Source organism: Pangasianodon hypophthalmus, chromosome 18, assembly GCF_027358585.1.
Source record: "Pangasianodon hypophthalmus isolate fPanHyp1 chromosome 18, fPanHyp1.pri, whole genome shotgun sequence".
Lineage (NCBI taxonomy): Eukaryota > Metazoa > Chordata > Actinopteri > Siluriformes > Pangasiidae > Pangasianodon > Pangasianodon hypophthalmus.
Genome location: NC_069727.1, coordinates 8,061,638 through 8,083,970, shown reverse-complemented (window position 1 = coordinate 8,083,970; position 22,333 = coordinate 8,061,638). Strand labels below are relative to the sequence as shown.

Sequence of the window (22,333 nt, the reverse complement as noted above, 5' to 3'; positions counted from 1 at the left end):
CTTCTTTTATTATTATTATTATTATTATTATTATTATTATTATTCCTGAAGTTTCCACAGACACAAGACATTAGGTCTAAGTTGACATTATTTATAGGCTACATGTTTTTGAGTCATTGAGGTTTGAATTAAACCAGTCAATCAGGCTAAAAATAATAATAAGAAGAAGAAGAACTCAATAATAAATTTAATAACTTTGATAATGGTGGATTGGGAGATCCTGTAACACACACACACACAAAATATAGCTTCCCTGGTTATGCTTCACAGACCCTATGCTGAGAACCCCACGCTGCTATAGCTATAGTCATGCCTATAGTCATGCGAGTTATTGAGATTGGATTAAACCCATTCAGTTCAAGTGAATAATCAAAAAATGATAATCACTTTAAGAACTCTTTTACAAATATAATGATGGTGGGTTGTTATTTCCAACACTGAATCTTTTTTTTTCAAAAATTGCGGACCTGTTGTCTGAGCTTCACAAACCCCTGGGAGCCCCCAGATCCCACTTTGAGATCAGTAGAGTATAGCATAGTATAGTCAGTTGGCTCTGTCTCTATCTTTTGTTTTCCTCCATTCTTCTCCCCAATTTGGTCACCTGCCATTTCCCACCACAGCGACTCGCAGCGACAAAGAGACTGGAGACCATTCATTTTCAATGAGAGCTTGCGACTTCCGGTGACACGAGCAACAGCAACCATTGAAGACTAGTTTAACTTTATGCAAGTATGGAGCAAACTGGTGAATTTTATATATAAATGCTCTCCCTCCAAAACGTTTAATTTTAGTGGCAAGAAAAGTGGTTTGTTGTCAAAAGTGGAATGCAAGTTGCAAAACCCACTGATAAATGTTACTATGGCAACCAGTAGTAGGAACGCCTACTGGCAACTTCACAGTACAGCGACTGGTGACTTGCAGTGACAAAATCGCTGCGTGTGTGAGCGTACTTTTACCTATCGTATGCCAGCTACAAACTGGGAATCTTGGTGCTTCCTCTGAGCCACATGAACCCAGGCAACCCCATTTCTTTTCAACCTTCTGCTGCTCATGCAGCGTGTCACAGGCCAGCGTAACACACTCAGAGAAAAGTGCTATCTACCCTCTTCCACATACAGGAGCTCACAGACACAGGGGAGAGAAAGTATGCCCCTCCCACCCAGAGAGCAAGGCCAGTTTTGCCCCCTTTCATTGGTTACATTGGTCTCTATTTACTTGTATGACCCTGATCAGTCATTTACACCAGATATCACGTTTATGCTGATCTTGAACATTAGGACTTGACCAAACTTGCTTTAATAACTGATCATGCTTCAGGTCCCTTGAGTTTTTACTGTTCTGGGAAAATCTGCTTTTAATTATTATACAGAAGTAAGTTAGAGCACTCTACAAGAAATCTTAAACCTCAGGTTATTTGTGTCATTTGAGTGTATTTAAATCTATTTAGTTTAGTTTGTAGTTGTTTTAATTAATTGTTTTATTGTGTTTTAACATGTAATAGTCTTTATCACTTGGACTATTGGTCATTTAAATGTATAATTTCAGCCTAATACTTTTATTTGTTTTATTGATCATTTTGGTGCTTCTTTTTTGCCGTCTTTTATTTTTTTTATTTATTTAGCAGGTTAGTATTTGTATGTGTTTGGAATTAGTATTATTAAATCACTAGAACATGTATGTTGATTTCACATACTCATCTGATTGTCCTATGTGTTTTGTGTTTAGAAACATCAGGGATATTAGGAAAATATTTTAGCATTTTTATACTTTGGAACATTTTTGTGAGTAATTAATAAAATTGGGCGTTTACTGCCAAATTGTACATGACATAATGGCAAAATAATAATTTAAATGGAATGCATTATGCAATTCAGAGACCTTAAAAGTTAAAAATGTCTGTGCTTCCAATTCAATGTACTAATGTGCTAATAGACAATTCTGGCAATTTTTTTTTTGCCATATACACTTAAGATTTCACAAGATGCAAGATTTCGAACAGTTGATAATTAGATTTGCATTTACTAACATTGTAACATATGACCCAGACCCAGTTTTTCAGGTTTCTTCTTTACAGAATCAGGATCATCCGGACATTTCTCTCCTCTCATGTCACTCAGATACTTGTTCAGTACCTTGTCATCTCGAGATTGAACAACTGCAAATGAACTTCCCTGTGTGTGTGTGTGTGTGTGAGAGAGAGAGAGAGAGTATTTAAACTGTGTACATGTGTGATAAGAGTGTATGATTCTGAGTGTGTGTCTGGAAAGAGAGACAGAGCATTTAAATGTGTATGAGAAAAGTATAAAAGTATGTAAACGTGTGCGAGTCTGTGTATGTGAGAGAGACAGTATTTAAATGTGTGTGTGTGTGTGTGTGTGTGTGTGTGAGAGAGAGAGAGAGAGAATTTAAATGTGTGTGTTTGTGTGTTTGTGAGATAGAGAGACAGACAGACAGACAGAGTATTTAAATGTCTGTGTGTGAGAGAGAGAGAGAGAGAGAGAGAATGTGTGTGTGTGTGTGAGAGAGAGAATGTGTGTGTGTGTGTTGTACGTGTGAGAGAGACTATTTAAATTTGAGTGTGTGTGTGTGTGTGTGTGAGAGAGAGAGCGAGAGAGAGAAAGAGAGAGAAAGAGAGTTTAAATGTGTGTGTGTGTGTGAGAGTGAGAGAGAGAAAGAGAATTTAAATGTGTATGTGTGTGAGAGAGAGTATTTAAATTTGAGTGTGTGTGTGTGTGAGAGAGAGAGAGTTTAAACGTGTGTGAGAGAGAAAGAGAGAGTATTTAAATTTGAGTGTGTGTGTGTGTGTGTGAGAGAGAGAGAGAGAGAGAGAGAGAGAGAGAGAGTATTTAGATGTGTGTGTGTGTGTGTGTAGTAGTAGTAGTAGTAGTAGTAGCAGAGTATCTTCAGGTTTGTCAGGTACTCCATGGTCTTCCTCTATGTCCGGAACCTTGTGTAGCCTCCTTTTATGAAAACTGGGACATCATTCTGGATGGCCACAGACTCCACACTCTCCATACTCCATACTGCTGGAGAAAGGGGTACTGCTGGCTGCATGATCATCGTGGCTGCTTATACACTTCACAACATGTGCACTGGACAGTCTGAAAGTGAACGATAAGAGCACTGACATGGCAGCCCAAGCCGGCAGGGGGCTGATGGGTGACTGAGTTGACAGTGATTAGATGCACAGAAATTTTTTTTACCATCAATCTCTTTTAGGAATTTACAAATTACAGGCTCTTATTTAAAAAAAAAACTGAACAACGATGCTTTTTAAATGTAAAGTTTAATAGTTTCATGTCATGTTAAAACTAAATTTGTCCAAAATGCCTCAGATTTATTCAAAGACGATAAAACAAAATAGTTTTACAATGCACAGTTTCACAGAGGATAAGAAGGGAAAAGCTTTGGCAGCCAATCTCGCTACCCTGAGGTGTCAAGACTATCAATTACTGGGATTAGTGGATACAAGCTAGCCGGTGAACATGTGCTGACTGTGCGTCCACCCCGCCTCCTTTGCCTCCTTATACTTAACCACCTTCTAATCAACAATTTAGCTATACTATACCTCAGGCATTGCTCATTTACGTCTGCCTGGTTTGACATGACTTGTGTTGTTAGTTATGATGGTATGATACACACTGTATGGCCAAAAGTATGTGGACTCCTTACCATAACACTCATATGTGCTTTTTGAACATCCCATTCCAGATTTAGTCCTGGAATGACGTTGGGATGTTTATATGATGTTGGGTGAGGAGGTCTGGGGTGCAGTCTGTGTTCCAGTTCATCTCAAAGGTGTTCAGTGGGGTTGAGGTCAGGACTCTGTGCAGGACACTCGAGTTCTTCCAGTAGAACCTTAACACACCATGTCTTCATGGAGCTCGCTTTGTGCACAGGGGCATTGTCATGCTGGAACAGGTTTGGGCCTCTTAGTTCCAGTGAAGGGAAATTGTAATGCTAAGGCATACAAGGACATTCTACAGTTTGGGGAAGAATTACATATGGGTGTGATGGTCAGGTGTCCACATACTTTTGATCATATAGTGTATTTTTGATACTTTTAAGACCAAATTTCTCCTCTTGCAGATGAAAAGGCATGTATAGCAGATGAGGGCTGCATTTGTCATAAGCCTTAGACAACTTTATCCAACCAAAAAGTTCTCAAAAATTACAAATTCTACACATACCTTTAACACTGTTAATATGCAAATCTTGAAGTTTAAAGGTGAAATATATGAAGTTTAAAGGTGCATCAGGTGAGATTAGTCTTTTTCTTTTTCAAGATTAGGTCTCTAATGGTTAGGTGGGTTCATAATTTGAATGATTCCCGCCCATGTTAACAAAACTCCACCCCCAGGACAAAGTGTGTTGACCCTCATAAACCAGGCACTGGCCATAAAAATTAGCTACATTCCTGAAAATATCCATATTCACTCTTAGAGCAATAATTTAGAAGTTTAAAACAGGAGCTGTAATAAACCTACCTGGAAGAGGGCATGAATGAATTTTGCCCCATACTCAGTGAAGAGGATGGTTTGAGAGGCAAAAAGTTCTCCAAGGATCACGGTTGGATTGACACCACCTCCGTGCCAACTATTTATGTGTGCCAGAAAAAAAAAAAAAAAAAAAAAAAAAAAAAAATATATATATATATATATATATATATATATATATATATATATATATATATATATATATATATATATATACATATATATACACATACATACATACATACACAGTCAGGTCCGGAAGTATTTGGACAATGACAGTTTTTGTGATTTTGCCTTCATACACCACCACAATGGATTTGAAATAAAACAATCAAGATGTAATCAAAGTGTAGACTTTAAGCTTTATTTTAAGATGTTCCACAAAAATATGGCATTTAATATTTAGGAATTACAGCCATTTTAAGCAAAGTACTTCCATGGGCTCAAAGGTATTTGGACAATTGACTGACAAGAAGTTAACTGACCAATTGCGGTCCATTCCCTCGTTACTTCAAGACAAATGAAGCAGATAAAAGGTCTGGAGTTGATATCAGGTATTGAGTTGGCATTTGGCAGCTGTTCGACTGGAGCTACCAATATGAAGTCCAAGGAGATCTCAATGCAAGTGAAGGAGGCCATCATTAGGCTGAAAAAACAACATAAATCTATAAGAGAGATAGCAAAAACCTTACATGTGGCCAAATTAACAGTTGGGTACATTCTTAAAAAGAAAGAAAGCACTGGTGAGCTCAACAACATCAAAAGACCTGGAAGACCACAGAAGATAACTAAAGTGGATGATCGTAGAATCCTTTCCTTGGTGAAGAAAAACCCCTTCACAACATCAACAGAAGTCAGGAATACTCTGGAGAAGGTAGGCGTATCATTGTCAAAATCTACAATCAAGAGACGCCTTCATGAATGTAAATAGAGGGTTTACAACAAGGTGCAAACCACTGATAGCATTCAAGAACGGGAAAGCCAGATTAGACTTTTCCAGAAAACATCTAAAAAAGCCTCCCATGTTCTGGAATAAGATTCTTTGGACTGATGAAACTAAGATTAACTTGTACCAGAATGATGGGAAGAGAAAAGTATGGCGAAAGAAAGGAACAGCTCCTGATCCAAAGTATACCACATCATGTGTCAAACATGGTGGAGGCAGTGTTATGGCATGGGCATGTATGGCTGCCAGTGGAACGGGCTCACTGGTGTTTATTGATGATGTGACAGCTGACAGAAGTAGCAAGATGAATTCTGAGGTGTATAGGGCTATACTCTCTGCTCACATTCAGCCAGATGCTACAAAACTGATAGGATGCCGCCTCACAGTGCAGGTGAATAATGACCCTAAACATACAGTACTGCGAAAGCAACTCAAGACTTTTTGAAGGCAAAGAAATGGAATATTCTTCAATGGCCAAGTCAGTCGCCTGATCTCAACCCAATAGAGCATGCTTTTCACTTACTGAAGACAAGACTGAAGGCAGAAAGACCCACAAACAAGCAGCAACTGAAGGTGGCTGCAGTGAAGGCCTGGCAAAGCATTTCCAGGGAGGAAACTCAGCATTTGAGTTTTGAGAATATGGGCTCCAGATTTCAGGCAGTCATTGACTGCGAAGGATTTTCATCCAGGTATTAAGATTATGGTTATATTTACAATTATGTCATTTTGTCCAAATACCTTTGAGCCCCTGAAAATGAAGGTACTTTGTTGAAAATGGCTATAATTCCTAAATGGTAATTGCCATATTTTTGTGGAACCTCTTAAAATAAAGCTGTGGTGGTTCAAATCCATTGTGGTGGTGTATAAAGGAAAAATCACAAAAACTCCACCATTGTCCAAATACTTCCGGACCTGACTGTATATACTGATAGTGAGTGAGAGTGAGTGTTACATTATATATATATATATATATATATATATATATATATATATATATATATATATATATATATGGCCTTATATATATATTTACACTCACTTTCACTTACTTTCAGTAAGAGCTATATCCTGGTCAGGGTCGTAGTGGATCTGGAGTCTATCCCGGGAACAGTGACCATGAAATGGGAATATACTCCATATGGAACACTGTTCCAATGCAGGGCACACGTTCACACCAGACACGATGAAGCCTGGGATTCCCGAAGTAGTGAGGAAGCAAAGCGATCTACTGCACCACTGTGCAGCCATACACACACACACACACACGCGCGCACACTTGACAGAAACATCCTGTTTCTCTGGAAACTTTGTGTACTTCGCTTGAGGTGATTTCAATGAGGAGGCTGCTGGGAATTTCCCATTAAGAGCAAAAGGTTACAGGTTTTCTCAGTGAAAAATTTTATGAAGACCTTCTACACAGCAATCACAGTGCTTGATCAAGAAAAGACAACTGACTCAATAAAGTAGATAAAAATTATTTATGTAACACTTGAAATGCAAAACATAGTCAAACCTGAAAATACACATCTATTTCATTGTTGACAATGCACAGGCCAACAGGGCGAGAAAGGTCAATGGACACTCTGGACATTCTGTTTTAGGTATCAAATTGTTGTTTTTTTTTTTATTTTAAAAAAGCTTGTCTTTTCTTGCTATTGACATTCACAAATAAAAGCAAAGTAGTCATATGCACACATGTGCAAGAGCATATGTACTTATCAGTAGATGTATGCAACAGGTTAGGGCCCAGCTTCCCAACAGCATCACAGTGTTGAGATCACCTTAAGTTTAGACAAAGTGGTCAGTCTGACTCTTGTTTAACCACATGGCCTGTATCACCTTTGGGTAAGGATGCGTTTGGGAAATCTCACCCCAGCGACAGAAAGAGATACACTAAACAGAACTGCAGTTTACAGTATTCAGACATTTCCTTTTTTTCTGCTTCACTAGAACTGTATGTGTGTTCTGTGAAACTGGGCACTGGTCATTTTCTATTATTCCTTAAGATCATGAAGATATTACATTCTGATGAAGAAAATTACATATTCGTTTGAAGAAACTGCCCTTACTTAAGCAACAGCAGACAGTATTGACCCTTAAAAAAAAAAGTTCAGTAAGAGTGGAAAGAAAGCATGATGCGCCTGTTTTATAGCCATTATAAAACCCATAATTAATGAACATGTTTTAGTATATTGCCATTTAAAGCATGAAAAGCCATAAATCAAAATTTGGTACTAGATGGCACTGTATATCTCAGTGTTCGATGCATATAAGCAGCTATTTGGATGAATTAAAATGTATTTTCTGGCCCACTGATGTGACACATGCCTGATTGGTTTTCCTTCACATATTTTAGTCCTGAGAATAAATTCTGTCAAAATCACTTAGGGAAAGAAAAATATGAGGTCCCTGTCTTTGTGGGTGTGTGCAAAGACCACTGCATGCACTGCTATTTAGGATGTTTGAGAGTTGAAACGCTCAGTTTATATTGTATTGTACTTGTTTCAGAGGAGATGCTGCAAAATTGTTTGGTGTAAATGAGTTTGGTGTAAATGAGGTAGTGCATGGCAAGGTGTTTTGTGAAAATGAAGTGTCGTTTAAACTCAGCACAAAATGTAAAGCGAAGAAGAAGAAGAAGATGATGATGATGATGATGATTCCTTCAGGTGGGAACAATGCTGGAAATGTATGTCAATTACAGCAGGTCATGGAATGTCCTTGATAATTGTGGTTCTGATATTTCATTAAAAGCACCAGTAACACTTAAAGACCAGGCATCCATAAAGAAGGGGCTCGAAAAAAACCTACATCATGACTCCTAACTCCCAGAGGTGTAAACTTCACAATACTCAAACCTCCATAGTGTTTTTAGAGCTGGATTAAGTAATGTAAAGATTAATTTGGAGATGTCCCAGTGTGCTTAGTGCGATAAAGCAACATGAGTCATCATTTCTGATTTATATTTAATGACTGTAAATGTTCTCGTATCCTTGCAGCAGTGACAGCATTGGTCAATGCAATGGCCTGACAAAGACTGGGAACTAAAAAACATGGCACCAAATTCCAGGGTGATTTTTGTTCACCTCACAGTTCTCTCATCCAAGAATGTGAAAGAAGATCTACAGGATTTTGCGTGATGTGTGAAATCTCGTTCGCTTGCACATGACCGAACCATCTCCTGAGTACTTTGCGGAAGCACTGTGCACGATCACCTGGAAGGTAAAAAAACTGTTCGGGGTTAGGTTTTTAGCTCTGGCAGTTGACCTACAGCCAATTTTGCATAGCAGCAAGGCAATACGGTAATAATGACACATACAGGGCAATTTATATACCCGCACAGCAGACGGGTACGGTGTTATGGCATTTGGGATCACACAGTTATGTCCTTACATGTTACATGTCCTTACATGTTACATGTCATTACACAGTATTGGCTGTTATTGACAAAACTGTACAGATATCTTTCCCTATTCCTCATTACATGCCTCATTATACCTTTATAAATAGAAACATATTAAATTCCTGTTCAAAGACAAAAGTGCAAAAAGGGGGATCTTTACAAATTGTCAGAGTTCTGTCTTCACAAGATCGACAATATTATAAAGAATATCACTGTGACTCAGTGGAGCAAAACAAAGCTGAAACTCTTGTGTGTGACACTAATGGTGAGTTACAGTGACGTAGAATCTTAAATCCTGTTCTTAACACTACAACCAGTACAGGTTTACAACTAAATTATATAAAAATAATAATAATAATAATAATAATACATATTAAACAGATCTGTCATGGTGAAAAAACAATAAAATTAAACTCCTTTATGAATTGAAAAAAGCAAAGAGATGGCATTCTACACATATACACTTTGAAAAACTATATGGACCAAAAGAAAAAAAAAAAATCCCACTGAGCGTAACTTTAATTACTCGGTCAGAATTCACAGCTAGGCAAGAGTTCACTGAAAATGTTATGTAAAAATATTACAAAAAAAAAATAAAATAAAAAACTCGCTTAGCTTAAGAAGCTGTGATTCTTCTCACTGGCTTCTAAAGGCTGCCATTCTGCTTGTAACAATCTTTGTTTTTAAAAAGCTCCTTTTCCTTATTTTGATTTTGTGCGGTTGAGTGTCTCTTAATATCATACAAGAACTAAGGTCAATCATGATAAACCATTTGAAGATCAGGGAAGACAGAAGCTTCTAGATTCCTAAGCTCTGAAAGACACTAATAATAAATATTAAAAAAAAAAAAAAGAAAAAAAAAAGATATGCACTCATATTTCCAACAATAAGGTGTCTATTATAATAATACTTAAACTTTTATAATGACATACAAATATACATTTGAGCAATGCCATAAGCCATGTAAGTTAGGAAAATTAATATGTGGGATAAATTATTATACAAAATTTAACACTATGCTAGTTTGCTTTCCAACTTGGATTTGAGTCCTGAACATTGTATTCTTCAGTAACACTTGTGACAGAAGAACTCCAAAATACTCAAAAACCTGAATTCACCCTCTTTAGAAAAATACAGCTTGCCAAAAAGCATCTATAAAATATTCCCTTGGTGAAATGCTTTATTTTGTTTGTCTGTTTTTTTTCTCCTCAGCAGCCTGTTGTGCAGTCCAGGCATGATAGGACACTAAGTGCACTTTAGATCCGGTCAAGTCTGAAGAGCCTGCCTCACACTTCCAGCACACTGACGTATCAAATCCAACCAGTTTGTCTTTACTGTTCCACTTTTCCAAACTGCCAGACCCGTTGAAAAAAAAGAAAAAAAAAGAAAAAAAAACTTGCTGGGGGTGTATGATGTACAAAAAGCCACGTTGATTCTTAAACATCTGAGACATCTTTGTATGTAAAGTTTTTTTGACAGATGACCAGAATGAAATGGCAGTTTGTTACTGTTGTTATGCAGATGACCAGTTCTATTACAAGTTGCAGTACCTAAACAAACGAGATAGACTGATACATCAAAGCCCCAGTGGGCCGGGTTTGTCATTGAACATTCAGGGTGCACAGGCACACACCCTCACACACAGTGCAATGGGCTCCACGGGGCCAATGTGGGGTCACGGCACTGCATGCAGGCCAAGGCAGGTTAAAGGTCACCACCGTGTGTAAAAGAGGGGGGTTAAAGGTCACTGCTGCAAAGCTGCTTTACTTGTTCCACCTCAGCCAGTGTCACTGATGCACCTTGGACTGAAAACACACATGGATTAGTTGTACTGCATGCATACATTGGATATAATCAGTGTAGACACCCCTGTTAAAAGTGCAGGTTTCTGTGATCTAAAAAATTAAACCAAGATGTGACATAGTGATATAGCAACCAGCAAAATTCAAGTGAAAAACAAATATAAACATTTTAGAATTAAAAAAAAAGAAGAAAGAGAAAAGTTACAATAACCTGGTTACATAAATGGGAACAACCCTTAACTAATATTTTGTAAAAGCACATTTTGCTTGTAATACAGCACTCAGTCTTTTTGGGAGTCTACCAACTTCATGATTTGGCAATTTTATTTCACTCCTCCTTGCAAAAATTCTCTTCCTTCCAAAAATCTTCCAGGGGATCTCCTGTAAACAGTGCTCTTCAAGTAATTCCACAGGTTTTGGATAGGATTTAGACCTGGCTCTAATTGGGCCTGTCCAAAATGTTCATCTTCTTCTTCTGAAGCCGTTCTGGATTTGTGTTTGGATCGTTATTGTGCTGGAAGGTGAATTTTTTCTTCATCCTCAGATGTCTAACAGAGGCCTGCAAGTTTTGTGTCAAATTAGATTGGTATTTGGAGCTATCCACGAATCCCTCTATCTTGACTAGAGCCCTAGTCCCAGATGAAAACAAACAGCCCCACAGCATGATGCTGCCACCACCATGCTTCACCATGAGTATAGTGGGGTTTTTTTGGGTGATAATCTCTCTTGTTTTGGAATTGTGCCCATAATGTTCTACCTTGGTCTGATCAGACAATAGCACATGTTGCCACATGGTTTGTCAGCTCTTTGAGGACCATGGCTTCAGCAGTCAGATGAAACCAAGATGTGAAGACAATCCTATAGAAACAGCAGATCTTCTTGGGTTAATCAGAATCACTTCATTGATGACAGGTATATGATCCTTACTTTTGAACATGAGTTTGAATGTGATTGGTTCGTTCTGAGCACAGTCACATGCCCCATTATAAAAGGGTGTGTAAACTTGTGCACCTAGATTAATGTAAGGTTTTTCTTTTTTCCCCTAAATCATTTCTATTTGTTTTTTCCCCCCACATTAATTTTGTTGGTTTCTATATAACATTAAATGTGGAAAAGGATCTGACATGATTTATCTTGGTTTAAATCACAGAAAACCTGCAAAAAGGGGTATATAGACATATATATATATATATATATATGTGTGTATATATATATATATATATATATATATATATATATATATATATATAACACTTGACATAACTAAATGACACACTGTGATATTTACCTAACAGCATCCTGAGATCCTGTTGAAGGTACATTACTTAATTGTTCTTGTCAAATTATGCATAGAATTCTGTGAATTCTAATATGGGGAAATTTATCTCATTCTCTAAATTAGCCATTGTTTTTAATGTCACTGAAAAAATGTCAGGTTAGCAACTTGCTGTCCTTTTAGTCACACTTTCCTAACAGGGAATATTTAGCAGCATTTGCTTAATCGCAATATGCCTCATAACAACCAGCTCCAGAGTCAATACGTTTAATTATGAGATACTATGTCTCATCTGTGAGCTCATGTATGAAGAAGAGGGCGGATAGCGCTTTCCCCAGAGTGTGTTACGCTGCCCTTTGCTGCTGCATGAGCAGCAGTTCAAAAGGATGTAGTGGCTGGCGTCATGTGTCTTGGAGAAAAGGATGTGCTAGCTTTCATCTTCCTTGTCGTGTGACAGGGGAGAGCTAGGAAGTGGGCAGGAATTGGGAAATGAGTTGGGAAATGAGCTGGGGAGAAAACTAGTTAAAAAAGTACTGGTTCAAAACCCAGGCCTACTGGATACTATATAACTAATGCCTGCTAAAAGGAGGAATAGTTGACATTCCCTTTGCTAGCTAGCTAAGATACTCTACAAAAAATATGTTCAGTTTACAATGTTTGGCTAGAATGTTTTTCATATGGCATTGCTAAGACATGCCTCCAGGCTACGACTACTTTGTGTTTATATTATCAATTATGTGTCTGTTATGGCAAGGCTATCAAATAAAAATTCATGGTAGGATAACAGTTAAGCACAATATTCCAGTTTACAAGTGTGTAAGCAGCAATCCTGTTAATGAATAAATGGATAAATATTTAATTAATTTACAATAAAGACTTGCTTGATGTGATCCATCTGAGCTTTTTTCCAACATTAGCTAACTATTTTTGTATCAAACATTAGATAGCTGGCTTCATTTGGGTATAACCTGTAACATTAAGAGGCTAATCATTAGTGTTGTGGCATGTTGATGTTCTACTAAATTAAAATACATTCTGAGCTTTGGTCTACCCAGTCTAAACGTCTCTACCTATTTCCTTTTCCACTCTTAGCTTGATCTAATCCATCTGTAGAACTAGCTAGGCATCTGATTAACGTAGAGAAGAGGAGAGGCAAATGGTTACTGATGCAGATGATGAATAAATAAGGACTAACAAGACCAGAAGATGTTGGCATTAAGAAATCAGGATGTCAAGAAAATCATAGAAGTGAGACTGTCTCCAAAAAATGATATAAATGTCTCCTAACACAAAATTTCCTATCAGCAAATATGTTTTTCTTTGTTAAACAACAAGTTTTAAAAATCAGTTTATTATTAGCCTGAGATTATGTGACATCCCTGTTACTGTTACTCTATGAATAATAACATTTTAAAATGAGCAACTTAATACACACCTATCATTTACATTATAGCCAGAAATATTGTCCGAGCTGCTGTTTTAGAAAATTAATTCACACCTTCTGATTTGAGAATTCATCCATGATCTGGTACACGTTTCTGTACTATACATGAATTAAATATTTATCCATTACAGTTATCATACTAGAATTTGTTTATATGGTAGAACAGCATTAACAGACACACAATCTATAATATATACACAAAAAGAATGTAGTATGAAAACTCTGTGCTATCAGTTAATCTACAATTACAGTCTAATATGATTATAGTGACCGTACCACTAAATCTCAGTGCTCACCAGTCTGGAGAGGGCGCTATGGGACGCCTCAGCTGCCGAGGACAGCAAAGCAGTGCTGCTCTTCTGGAAGATTTCATTGTGCGCCGTTGTTTTGGTCACTTTGCCAGCTCGCTCAGAGCCGGAGGTTTTGCGTTTGCGTCCCTCTGTGGATCCGCATGGCAGCAGGCTTTGGGACAAAACTGCCCCATGATTGCCCTTCGGAGCCTGGGGCAGGTTTAGCTCGATGCTGGTGTATCTGTCCATGTTGCTCAGCCCCTGACTTCCCCCAGGCTGGCTTGGTTTGGACCGCATGCTCAGCGCCGCCGTGCCATTGCTGATGTGTGCAGGGCCTGAAAGATGGTAGCCACTCCCATTTCTTTTCTCAGCAACCGGAGGTGGCTTGTGCTTTTTCAACAACACCCCTACTGCAGAGGTTTTTAATGACTTGGCTGTTTTATTCAGCTGCAGTTTGGATTCCTGGAGGCAGAAGATTCTGGTGCCGTTCTGGGAGAAAGGGGTGGAGCAGGACACAGTGGAAATAGAGTCAAGGGGTGGAGTGGGGCTAGGGAGAAGGGACATGCTCAGAGATGATGAATCAGACATGCTAGGCACGCTGTCTGCCGCTAGAGGGACTTTCCTACAACACACAAAACGTGACATCATCAGGCTGTGGCAGGAACCTTGACTGCACTGAATAGAGCATCATCTGTGCACAGAAGAAGCCAACATCACACCAACACCATTTAGTCTCAAAGCTCATTTATACTTCTGGAAATCTGCTGATATTTAGGATTCACACCTTTTCTGCTAGCCAGTCTTCGAAAGTCTGCCACTCCCATGCTAGTTTACACAAGCAATCAGTGCACAACCAGTCAGCGCTTGTTTGATACACAGCAGAGTTTCAACACCTCTGCATACACAGGGAGAACTGCACAGTGAAGTAGGTCATTTGGAAAGACAATCCATGTGTGTACTCTTACCTCCACATCTGAGCATTGACATGCTTCTCCACCATGCAGTGCAGCGCAAGCCTCATCCTGTCCCAGTGTCTGTCAAACACATAGTGGCCCTGGCCCATCAACCGGCTGCTGAATGCACACCACTGACCAGAAGCAAGGACAAAACAAGGCGAAGAAACATTATTCATAGGTTATAATATATTTCTTTAGAAATATGTACAGCAGGGCAGATACAGCTCCTGAATAATTTTTTTTATACTGTCCCTTTGATTGTATTTTTTACGGGAGTGTTTTATGCGGAGGTGTTGAAAAAAACATGGACGCCTCCATGTTCATCTTTTGCTAGCAACAAACTAACCACCTAACTGAAGTGAGGAAACTCAGCATCTGGTCCATGTCCAAGGGTTCCAAACATCAGGCAGTCATTGACTGCAAAGGATTTGCATCCATGTATTAAAAATATTCCTTACATTTATAATTGTTAGTTTGTCCAATTACTTTTGAGCCTGTGAGAACAGAGCGACTATGTAAAAAATGGCTGTAATTCCTAAACGGTTAATGCAATATTTTTGTTAAACCCCTTGAATGAAAGCTGAAAGGCTACACTTCAATCACATCTTGATTGCTTCATTTCAAATCCATTGTGGTGTACAGAGGCAAAATTACGAAAACTGTGTCACTGTCCAAATACTTATGGACCTGACTGTATCTTTCTTTAAAAGTTGAAGTTTATACTGTCATTCTATGTAGTGTGTGTTATTGCTGATTCCTATTATATGAACATGAACTCTGATGTATTATTATTATTATTATTATTATTATTATTATTATTATGCTAGGCAATTTTTATAGTTGTTTTTAATAGCTTTTAGTAGATTTTAAATTATCTACAGCAGTAAAACGCTTGCTCAAGACAGGCAGGTTGGTTTATGATCATTTCTGTACATTTATTAGTATTATTATTTAGTCTACATCCCAGTGCTTTGCCCAAGTTTCTCAAATTATAATTAAATGATGAAATGTAGCTAGCTAACAACTTACGAAGAAGATTTCACTGCTTCTGGTTTATCTTCTCACTAGGTACATCATGTAGTCTAAAATGTATTCTAGGATGCATTGTTTGTAAGGAATATGGAAATAGTATTATGACCTGATGGGGCATGTTGCACTCATATGTGCTCTCATGATATTGATTGTTGATTATTTCAAACTTGTTTAGACTTACAAAGGTGTTTAAAATAGTCCTACTGAAAAGACTGAAAAACGTTATATATTTTTTATACATAGCTTGCTCTGGAAAAAGCCGTATCCTGGTCTTTTGCTTTATCCACCACTTCAGAAACTACAGAATCTCACATCAAAATGAATCAACTAGTATTGGAAGTCATAGAGGATTTCTAATGGCAGTCCTGTTGTTCTTACACTAATGGGTCGTGGGTGGTAAGAGGAGTAATGACATGACGTTTTCTCCAGTTCCTCAGCAAGCTCAGATTCTGCCTCATCGCTGGATTCATGGACATCCCCGCTGTATCTCTGGCAGCTGGGTATTTGATCAGGGGCAGGAATAGTCGTGGAACTGAGCACCACTGCACCCCCACCACCAGAGACTCTGTGTACAGAGGAGATATAAAAATAAGTAAATAAGTAATAAAAAAAATAAGAAATAGAAACAGGAAGGAGCTGGTATGTTGTGCCAGGGTGATTTATAAAAGAATGAGAGAAGCGAGACTGAAAATCAGAAAAAGAGCATTTCTAATAAAAAAAAAAAAAAAAAATACACTATATGGCCAGAAGTATGTGGACACATACCCATCATACCTGTGGTTCTTCCCCAAACTGTTGCCACTAAGTCTAAAGCACACAACTGTATAGAATGTCTTTGTATGCTGTAGCATTACAATTTCCCTTCACTGGAACTAAGAGGCCCAAACCTGTTCCAGCACGACAATGCCCCTGTGCACAAAGCGAGCTCCATGAAGACATGGTGTGTTAAGGTTGGAGTGGAAGAACTCGAGTGTCCTGCACAGAGCCCTGACCTCAACCCCACTGAACACCTTTGAGATGAACTGGAACACCAACTGCACCCCAGACCTCCTCACCCAACATTAATACCTGACCTCACTAATGCTCTTGTGGCTGAATGATCACAAATCCCCCCAGCCACTCTCCAAAATCTAGTGGAAAGCCTTCCCAGAAGAGTGGAGGTTATTATAACAGCAAAGTGGACTAAACCTGGAATGGGATGTTCAACAAGAACATATGGGTGTGATGGCCAGGTGTCCAAAAACTTTTGGCCATACAGTGTAGATAAATAACAAAATATTTTTTATATAATGCACCAGATATGTTTAAAAAGGAAGATAAATGGTATAAACTAGCAAACTTGTTTTTTTTATGTCTTTTTAGAATTTTCTAGGGTAGGTGTGTCTGCAGTAAGGGCATTCCCACAGCTGTGATGCACATCAACATCAGTCAGTACTGATTTTTATTTTACTGAAGGGATATTGATTAAATGCAATGTTTAATCAGTTCACAGATCTAAACAATAGATACTGATGAACTCTCACGTTAGGATCAGCACAGTAAGTGCATGATGTAATTACAAAGAGCAACAGATGGATGATTCTAGTACTACTTATACACCTTAAACCCTATTTAAAACTCTCTCATATAATTTGCTGCATTTGCCTTACCTCAGAAGTGGGAAGTCAGAACTACATCATTTTCAATCTCTGTTTGTTCGAACTACAACGTGGGAAAAAAAACAAAGCTACTTCCATGTTTTGCTTAACTTGGGGTTGAGACGTTCCTGAGTTTCTGGGTAGGAATTCCAATCTGAGGAAGCGTTTTCTTTGTTTTTTTCCTAGTCAGAGATTAGCTCAAGTTATGACCTCTAGTCGAATGCAGCATAAGCCAAAGGAAAATGCAGCTGTCAGTTCCAGACATGATAAAGTGTTCAGTATCTGGTAGTGACAGAAGTGAGTTATCTCAGCACTTTCCAAAAATCTCAGCAATAATACAGTTGGGGAATTATGTTTTATTATGTGCAAGAGTAAACACCAAGCAAAATGAAAAGTATACATATGATCACTGTAGGAGATATTAAGTTGAGGACACGCTTTGCTGTAGCAGATTTCTTTTGTTGTTGTTTGAAGTGATATTTGAAATTGTGTTTAGATGACCATGACTAACAATTCTCCTCTTGCTGATGCTGATGAATGGACACTCGTTCATTTTTTTCTATTATTATTTTATGCACCTAGTTTAATAATATGTGACCAGACTTCATGTATTATTCTGGATTTATTGAGGTGCCATGTGATATTTTATGTAACTATTTAAGGCACCAAAATACTGAACTTCTGGTCAGGGCAAGTGTCAGATGGTAGCTAAACAAAAAGAGCAGAAAAACACAGACTAATGCAAATAGACATACAGCAATAGACATACTGACACCCTTAATTCAGAGTTATACTTGACCTGTGACCACATGTGAACATGTGCCCCAGGCATCAATGTGAGCATTGTTCACATACCTGACTGCATACTTTATGTACATCTGTAGCAATTAAAGCAATAACCACTAGGTGGCGCAAAAGAGCCTAAACAGCCCTATATACACTCATCATCCACTTTAATAGGAACACCTGTACACTTGCATGTTCATGCAGTTATCTAATCAGCCAATCACGTGGCAGCAGCACAATGCATAAAATTATGCAGATACAGGTCAAAAGCTTTAGGTAATGTTCAAGTCAAACATCAGATTGGGGAACAATGTGTGATCTCTGTGACTTTAACCGTGACATGGTTGTTGGTGCCAGATGGGCTGGTTTGAGTAGTTCAGAAACTGCTGAGCTCCTGGGATTTTCACACACAACAGTCTCTAGAGTTTACACAGAATGGTGCAAAAAACAAAAAATACTGAGTGGGTGACAGTCCTGTGGGTGGAAACACCTTGCTGATAAGAGAGATCAGAGGAAAATGGCCAGACTGGGTCAAGCTGCCAGGAAGAATATAGTAACTCATATAATCACTCTTTATAACCATGTTGAGCAGAAAAGCAACTCAACATGCACAAAACACTACACCTTGAGGTGAGTACTTCCTTTAGGTCATTTTGTTTGTACCTCTGCATGTGTGTGCTGGCCAGCCTCAGCTTGATTGTAGGAGTGGTCTTGCCATTGTGACAGCCTGAAGGTGTGCTGGAAAGAGGACTGAGTGTCTGGGTCAACTGGGCTGTTTGGCTACTGGCTGCATCCCTCTTTTGCCCTGCGTCTTTCTCCTTAGCCCGGCCCTTATGTTCAGCCAGAAGAATATCAAAGTCCTTCTTCCGACCTGGGACTGTACGACGATGAGTCAAAGAGTGGGTCTGCATACACAACAGTATCTTTAGCTAGCCAGAAATCTATGATCTTATGAGTACTAAGAAGAACATATCCACTATGATTAAAACACTGAGAACTGGACTAAAACATGTATCCAACCTTGCACGTAAGAGATCGAGTGCAAGGCCGCTTGCTCTCTGGATCCAGGACTCCACAGTGCTTATTCGGATCATAGACTCTCCCTAAAATAAAAGCAACAAGTAGAAATATGATCACGTATATTTAAATTTTTATCAGCTGAAATTTGCAGAAATGTTTAAAACCTCAAAATTTAAGATGGAAGAGAAATGTTCTCCTATACACAGAATCTGTCCACACAAAAGTCCTTTATTAACCATAATCTCTCATTACTCTCTCATCATCTCATAATGTCTCGTCATCTCTCAGAATTGAGGGATCGAGCTTACTCCTGGTTCCGAAAGGCGGCGGCCTGTTTTCTTCAAAGTTGTGTAGAAACAAAAGCAGATTTGAGCACATCGAAGATATTCATTAAACTGTTGTATGACATCAAAACGAGCAATGATTTAAGTGCAATTGATGAATCAGCTTCAGGGGTGTGGAAACATGCTTCCGCCCACTAGCATCTTATTTACGTCATACGCATACAATACACCCTAATTTACCCTCAAACGCATCTCATTTACATGAAACACACCCTAATTTTGGCAGGCGTTGTGTTTCTGAGCAAATAATCCGATGAAAGTGAGGGAAGTTTATTTATAGTCCAAGATGTTTGCCTTTTGCAAGTCTTTTCATGAAAATTAATGTTATCATCTAGGCATATTTATCGATAGCTATGGACTAGGGCTCTGTTTTTTGGTTGAAATCAGGTAGAAAACAGAACCATGTTACAGCCTTACCTGCAGGCAATTATGCGAACTTTAGTTATAAGCTAGGTTTTTATACATTTTAGTCCTCAAAATAGGTTTATCTGAATTCAGATTTAATTAAAGCTTTATTTATAAATACAGGTGAGCCAAGTTTCCAATCCTGAACAACATAAACAAATCCTTATTTCATATAAACAAAATGCTGACAGAAATTAATTGAATAAAAATCGCAGCTGGCGTGTTTCAGTGTTGATATGAAATTATGTAATAACCTCAGAAATACAAGTGATAATATCGTAGTGATATTGAACAGCCTGCCTGACTCTTCATCCAGCTCAGAACTTTGCAGTGCCTTTTTGGCATGTAAATGCACTAATTTATGCAACTGAAGGACTGATATCCACTTCTGAGCATTCTAAATCACATTTACAAATTATGTATCGACACTAATCCCCATTTCCTGTATTTTGGTAAGAGGTTCCTGAATGTGCAAGTGCGATTACAAATATTATTAGGGGTCCAAGCAACAAACTGGAATTATTAGGATTTTTCAGGGTTCATACAGACATTTCATTTTTTTAAATGTATTATTAATATATATATATATATATATATATATATATATATATATATATATATATATATATATATATATATATATATATATATACACACACACACACACACACACACACACATACATACATACATACATACACACACACACACACTATATATATATATATTTAGTATCTCTTTTATCGATTAACACCAATAACCGTCTCTGAAAGTAGAACTAGCCGCAAACTGCAATATATATTAAAACTTGTGCAATCACAAGGCTGGTGTCAGTCTGACCATGACCATTTCTAGGCTAGGCACAACGTCATCTTCTTCATCATCGTATTATTATTTTCCCTTATTTTCTTTGCTAAAAGGGATCAAGCACACCAAACTGTAGGTTGTACATTCATGAACTTTGGTCAATAGATAATACTCCCTTCCCATGACTCAGGCAAGAGCAATGAGCTAAGACCCTTAGGCTCCACCTACTTACATTCTTCAGACAAAATGTAAAGGTTCTGAGAACAAGTGCAAAGTTTGGGGTGTGGTCATCCATAGGGGGCAGGGTTAAATTTAAATAATGGTTTCACAGGAGCTAGAAGTATGACCAAAATTTCGTATACTGCATCTTTGTAAATTAATTTATAATAATTTCTAATGAGGATTAATTGAAAATACATGGCCGCCATTGACCAATCAGCTTTTAGCAGGCATCTACCACAATGGTCACAAAACCTGAAAACAAACAAACAAACAAACTGGTTTCTTTCGTGTTGTATGAAACTTGGCAAGAACTGGCCACTGGGAACGCTACATTCGAAGGGTGCTTGGATCTTATGGATATCGTTTTTATTATTAGTCACACTACTCTATTTACTATACTTGTTATACTTATTGCTGTAATTGATATTGATGATTTAACTGCAAATCAAGTATTTTTGAAAATCATTTCATTATTAGATTTGACCACATGCAACTTTGATGAAGAAGGGCCAGTAAGAAGAAACAGTTGTGGGTTTGTAAGGAGCATAAAGCATGAGCAGCTGGGGCTGGTTAATAACACAGCATAAATCAGGCCTGGGGTGAGGCCAGGCCTGCACAAACAACATATGGAGAGGAAGAGCTGTCTCATCCAACAAGTCATAAGCTGGAGCCTGTCTACCACCACGGCACTCTCCCTGCTAACCCCCAGAGTTCAGGCAGAGATACAGAGCTGGGTGGGCTGTTTTCTACAAAAAAAACTTTACAATTAATGGCCTAGAATTATTATCAATAACAGCATTTAGATATAGTTTTACTCCAACTGAGCAAACTGAGTTTCTTCAGATAGAATTGTTCTATACAGATGCTTTATGCCACTAAAACTAAAGCAGAACTAAATTGTTAATAAAAGAAAAAATAACTATTAAGCAAAAATACTATATGGGGTAAATAAGCTGATCTTCTAACCTGAAACTCTCCTGTGACTACTGCTCTTTGCTCCATTCAGATGTTTTCGGTCTGGTGGAGAGGGTGAGACACCAGATCTCCTGTCCAGTGCAGATGGAGAAGGAGATGTGGCAGGTCTTCTGTCCTGTGAGGACGGAGACGCAGCGAGCCGCTTGTCCAAGGGAGACGACTGTGATGGGCTTGGCCGCCTGTCAGTCAATAACGGGGGTGTGGTGGAGCGTGGGGTTATGGTACCCCGGCCATTCACAAGCTTTTCCTGATTCCTGCAAGATGCTTGTGACGCAAGGGTAGACTTTAGGGAAGAGAAGGATGGTGAGAAAGACGTAGAGGATGAAGAGGGGATAGAAAGTGATGACCCAGCTGTGGATGGAGTAGAGCTGACTTTGATTTGTGCTCCCTCTGAGCGACTGAAACAGGGCATCTTCTCCAGACTCACTACGGGTAAGGACACACTACAGCAGAAAGGCAGTGAAAGTGAGATTTTATTATATATTATACACCATA

The 22,333-nt window shown here is 38.4% G+C and overlaps 1 protein-coding gene across 6 annotated transcripts in view; it reads right to left on the bottom strand.

Annotated features, from left to right (window-relative positions):
- Positions 1–6,905: 6,905 nt before the first annotated feature.
- atxn7l1 (ataxin 7-like 1) overlaps positions 6,906–22,333 on the bottom strand; it is a 34,165-nt gene continuing 18,737 nt past the window's right edge. For 5 of the 6 annotated variants that reach the window (XM_053241624.1, XM_053241623.1, XM_034313242.2 and 2 more), the window contains 7 exons: positions 21,830–22,281; positions 19,086–19,168; positions 18,729–18,970; positions 16,021–16,207; positions 14,620–14,741; positions 13,661–14,276; positions 6,906–10,647 (listed from right to left, as the gene is read on the bottom strand). In XM_053241624.1, the coding sequence (XP_053097599.1) occupies positions 10,630–10,647; positions 13,661–14,276; positions 14,620–14,741; positions 16,021–16,207; positions 18,729–18,970; positions 19,086–19,168; positions 21,830–22,281 (1,720 nt within the window). In that variant the 3' untranslated portion in view covers positions 6,906–10,629. Of the gene's footprint in view, positions 10,648–13,640; positions 14,277–14,619; positions 14,742–16,020; positions 16,208–18,728; positions 18,971–19,085; positions 19,169–21,829; positions 22,282–22,333 lie in introns of all 6 variants that reach the window. The other variant, XM_026923239.3, reaches the window with a different exon arrangement.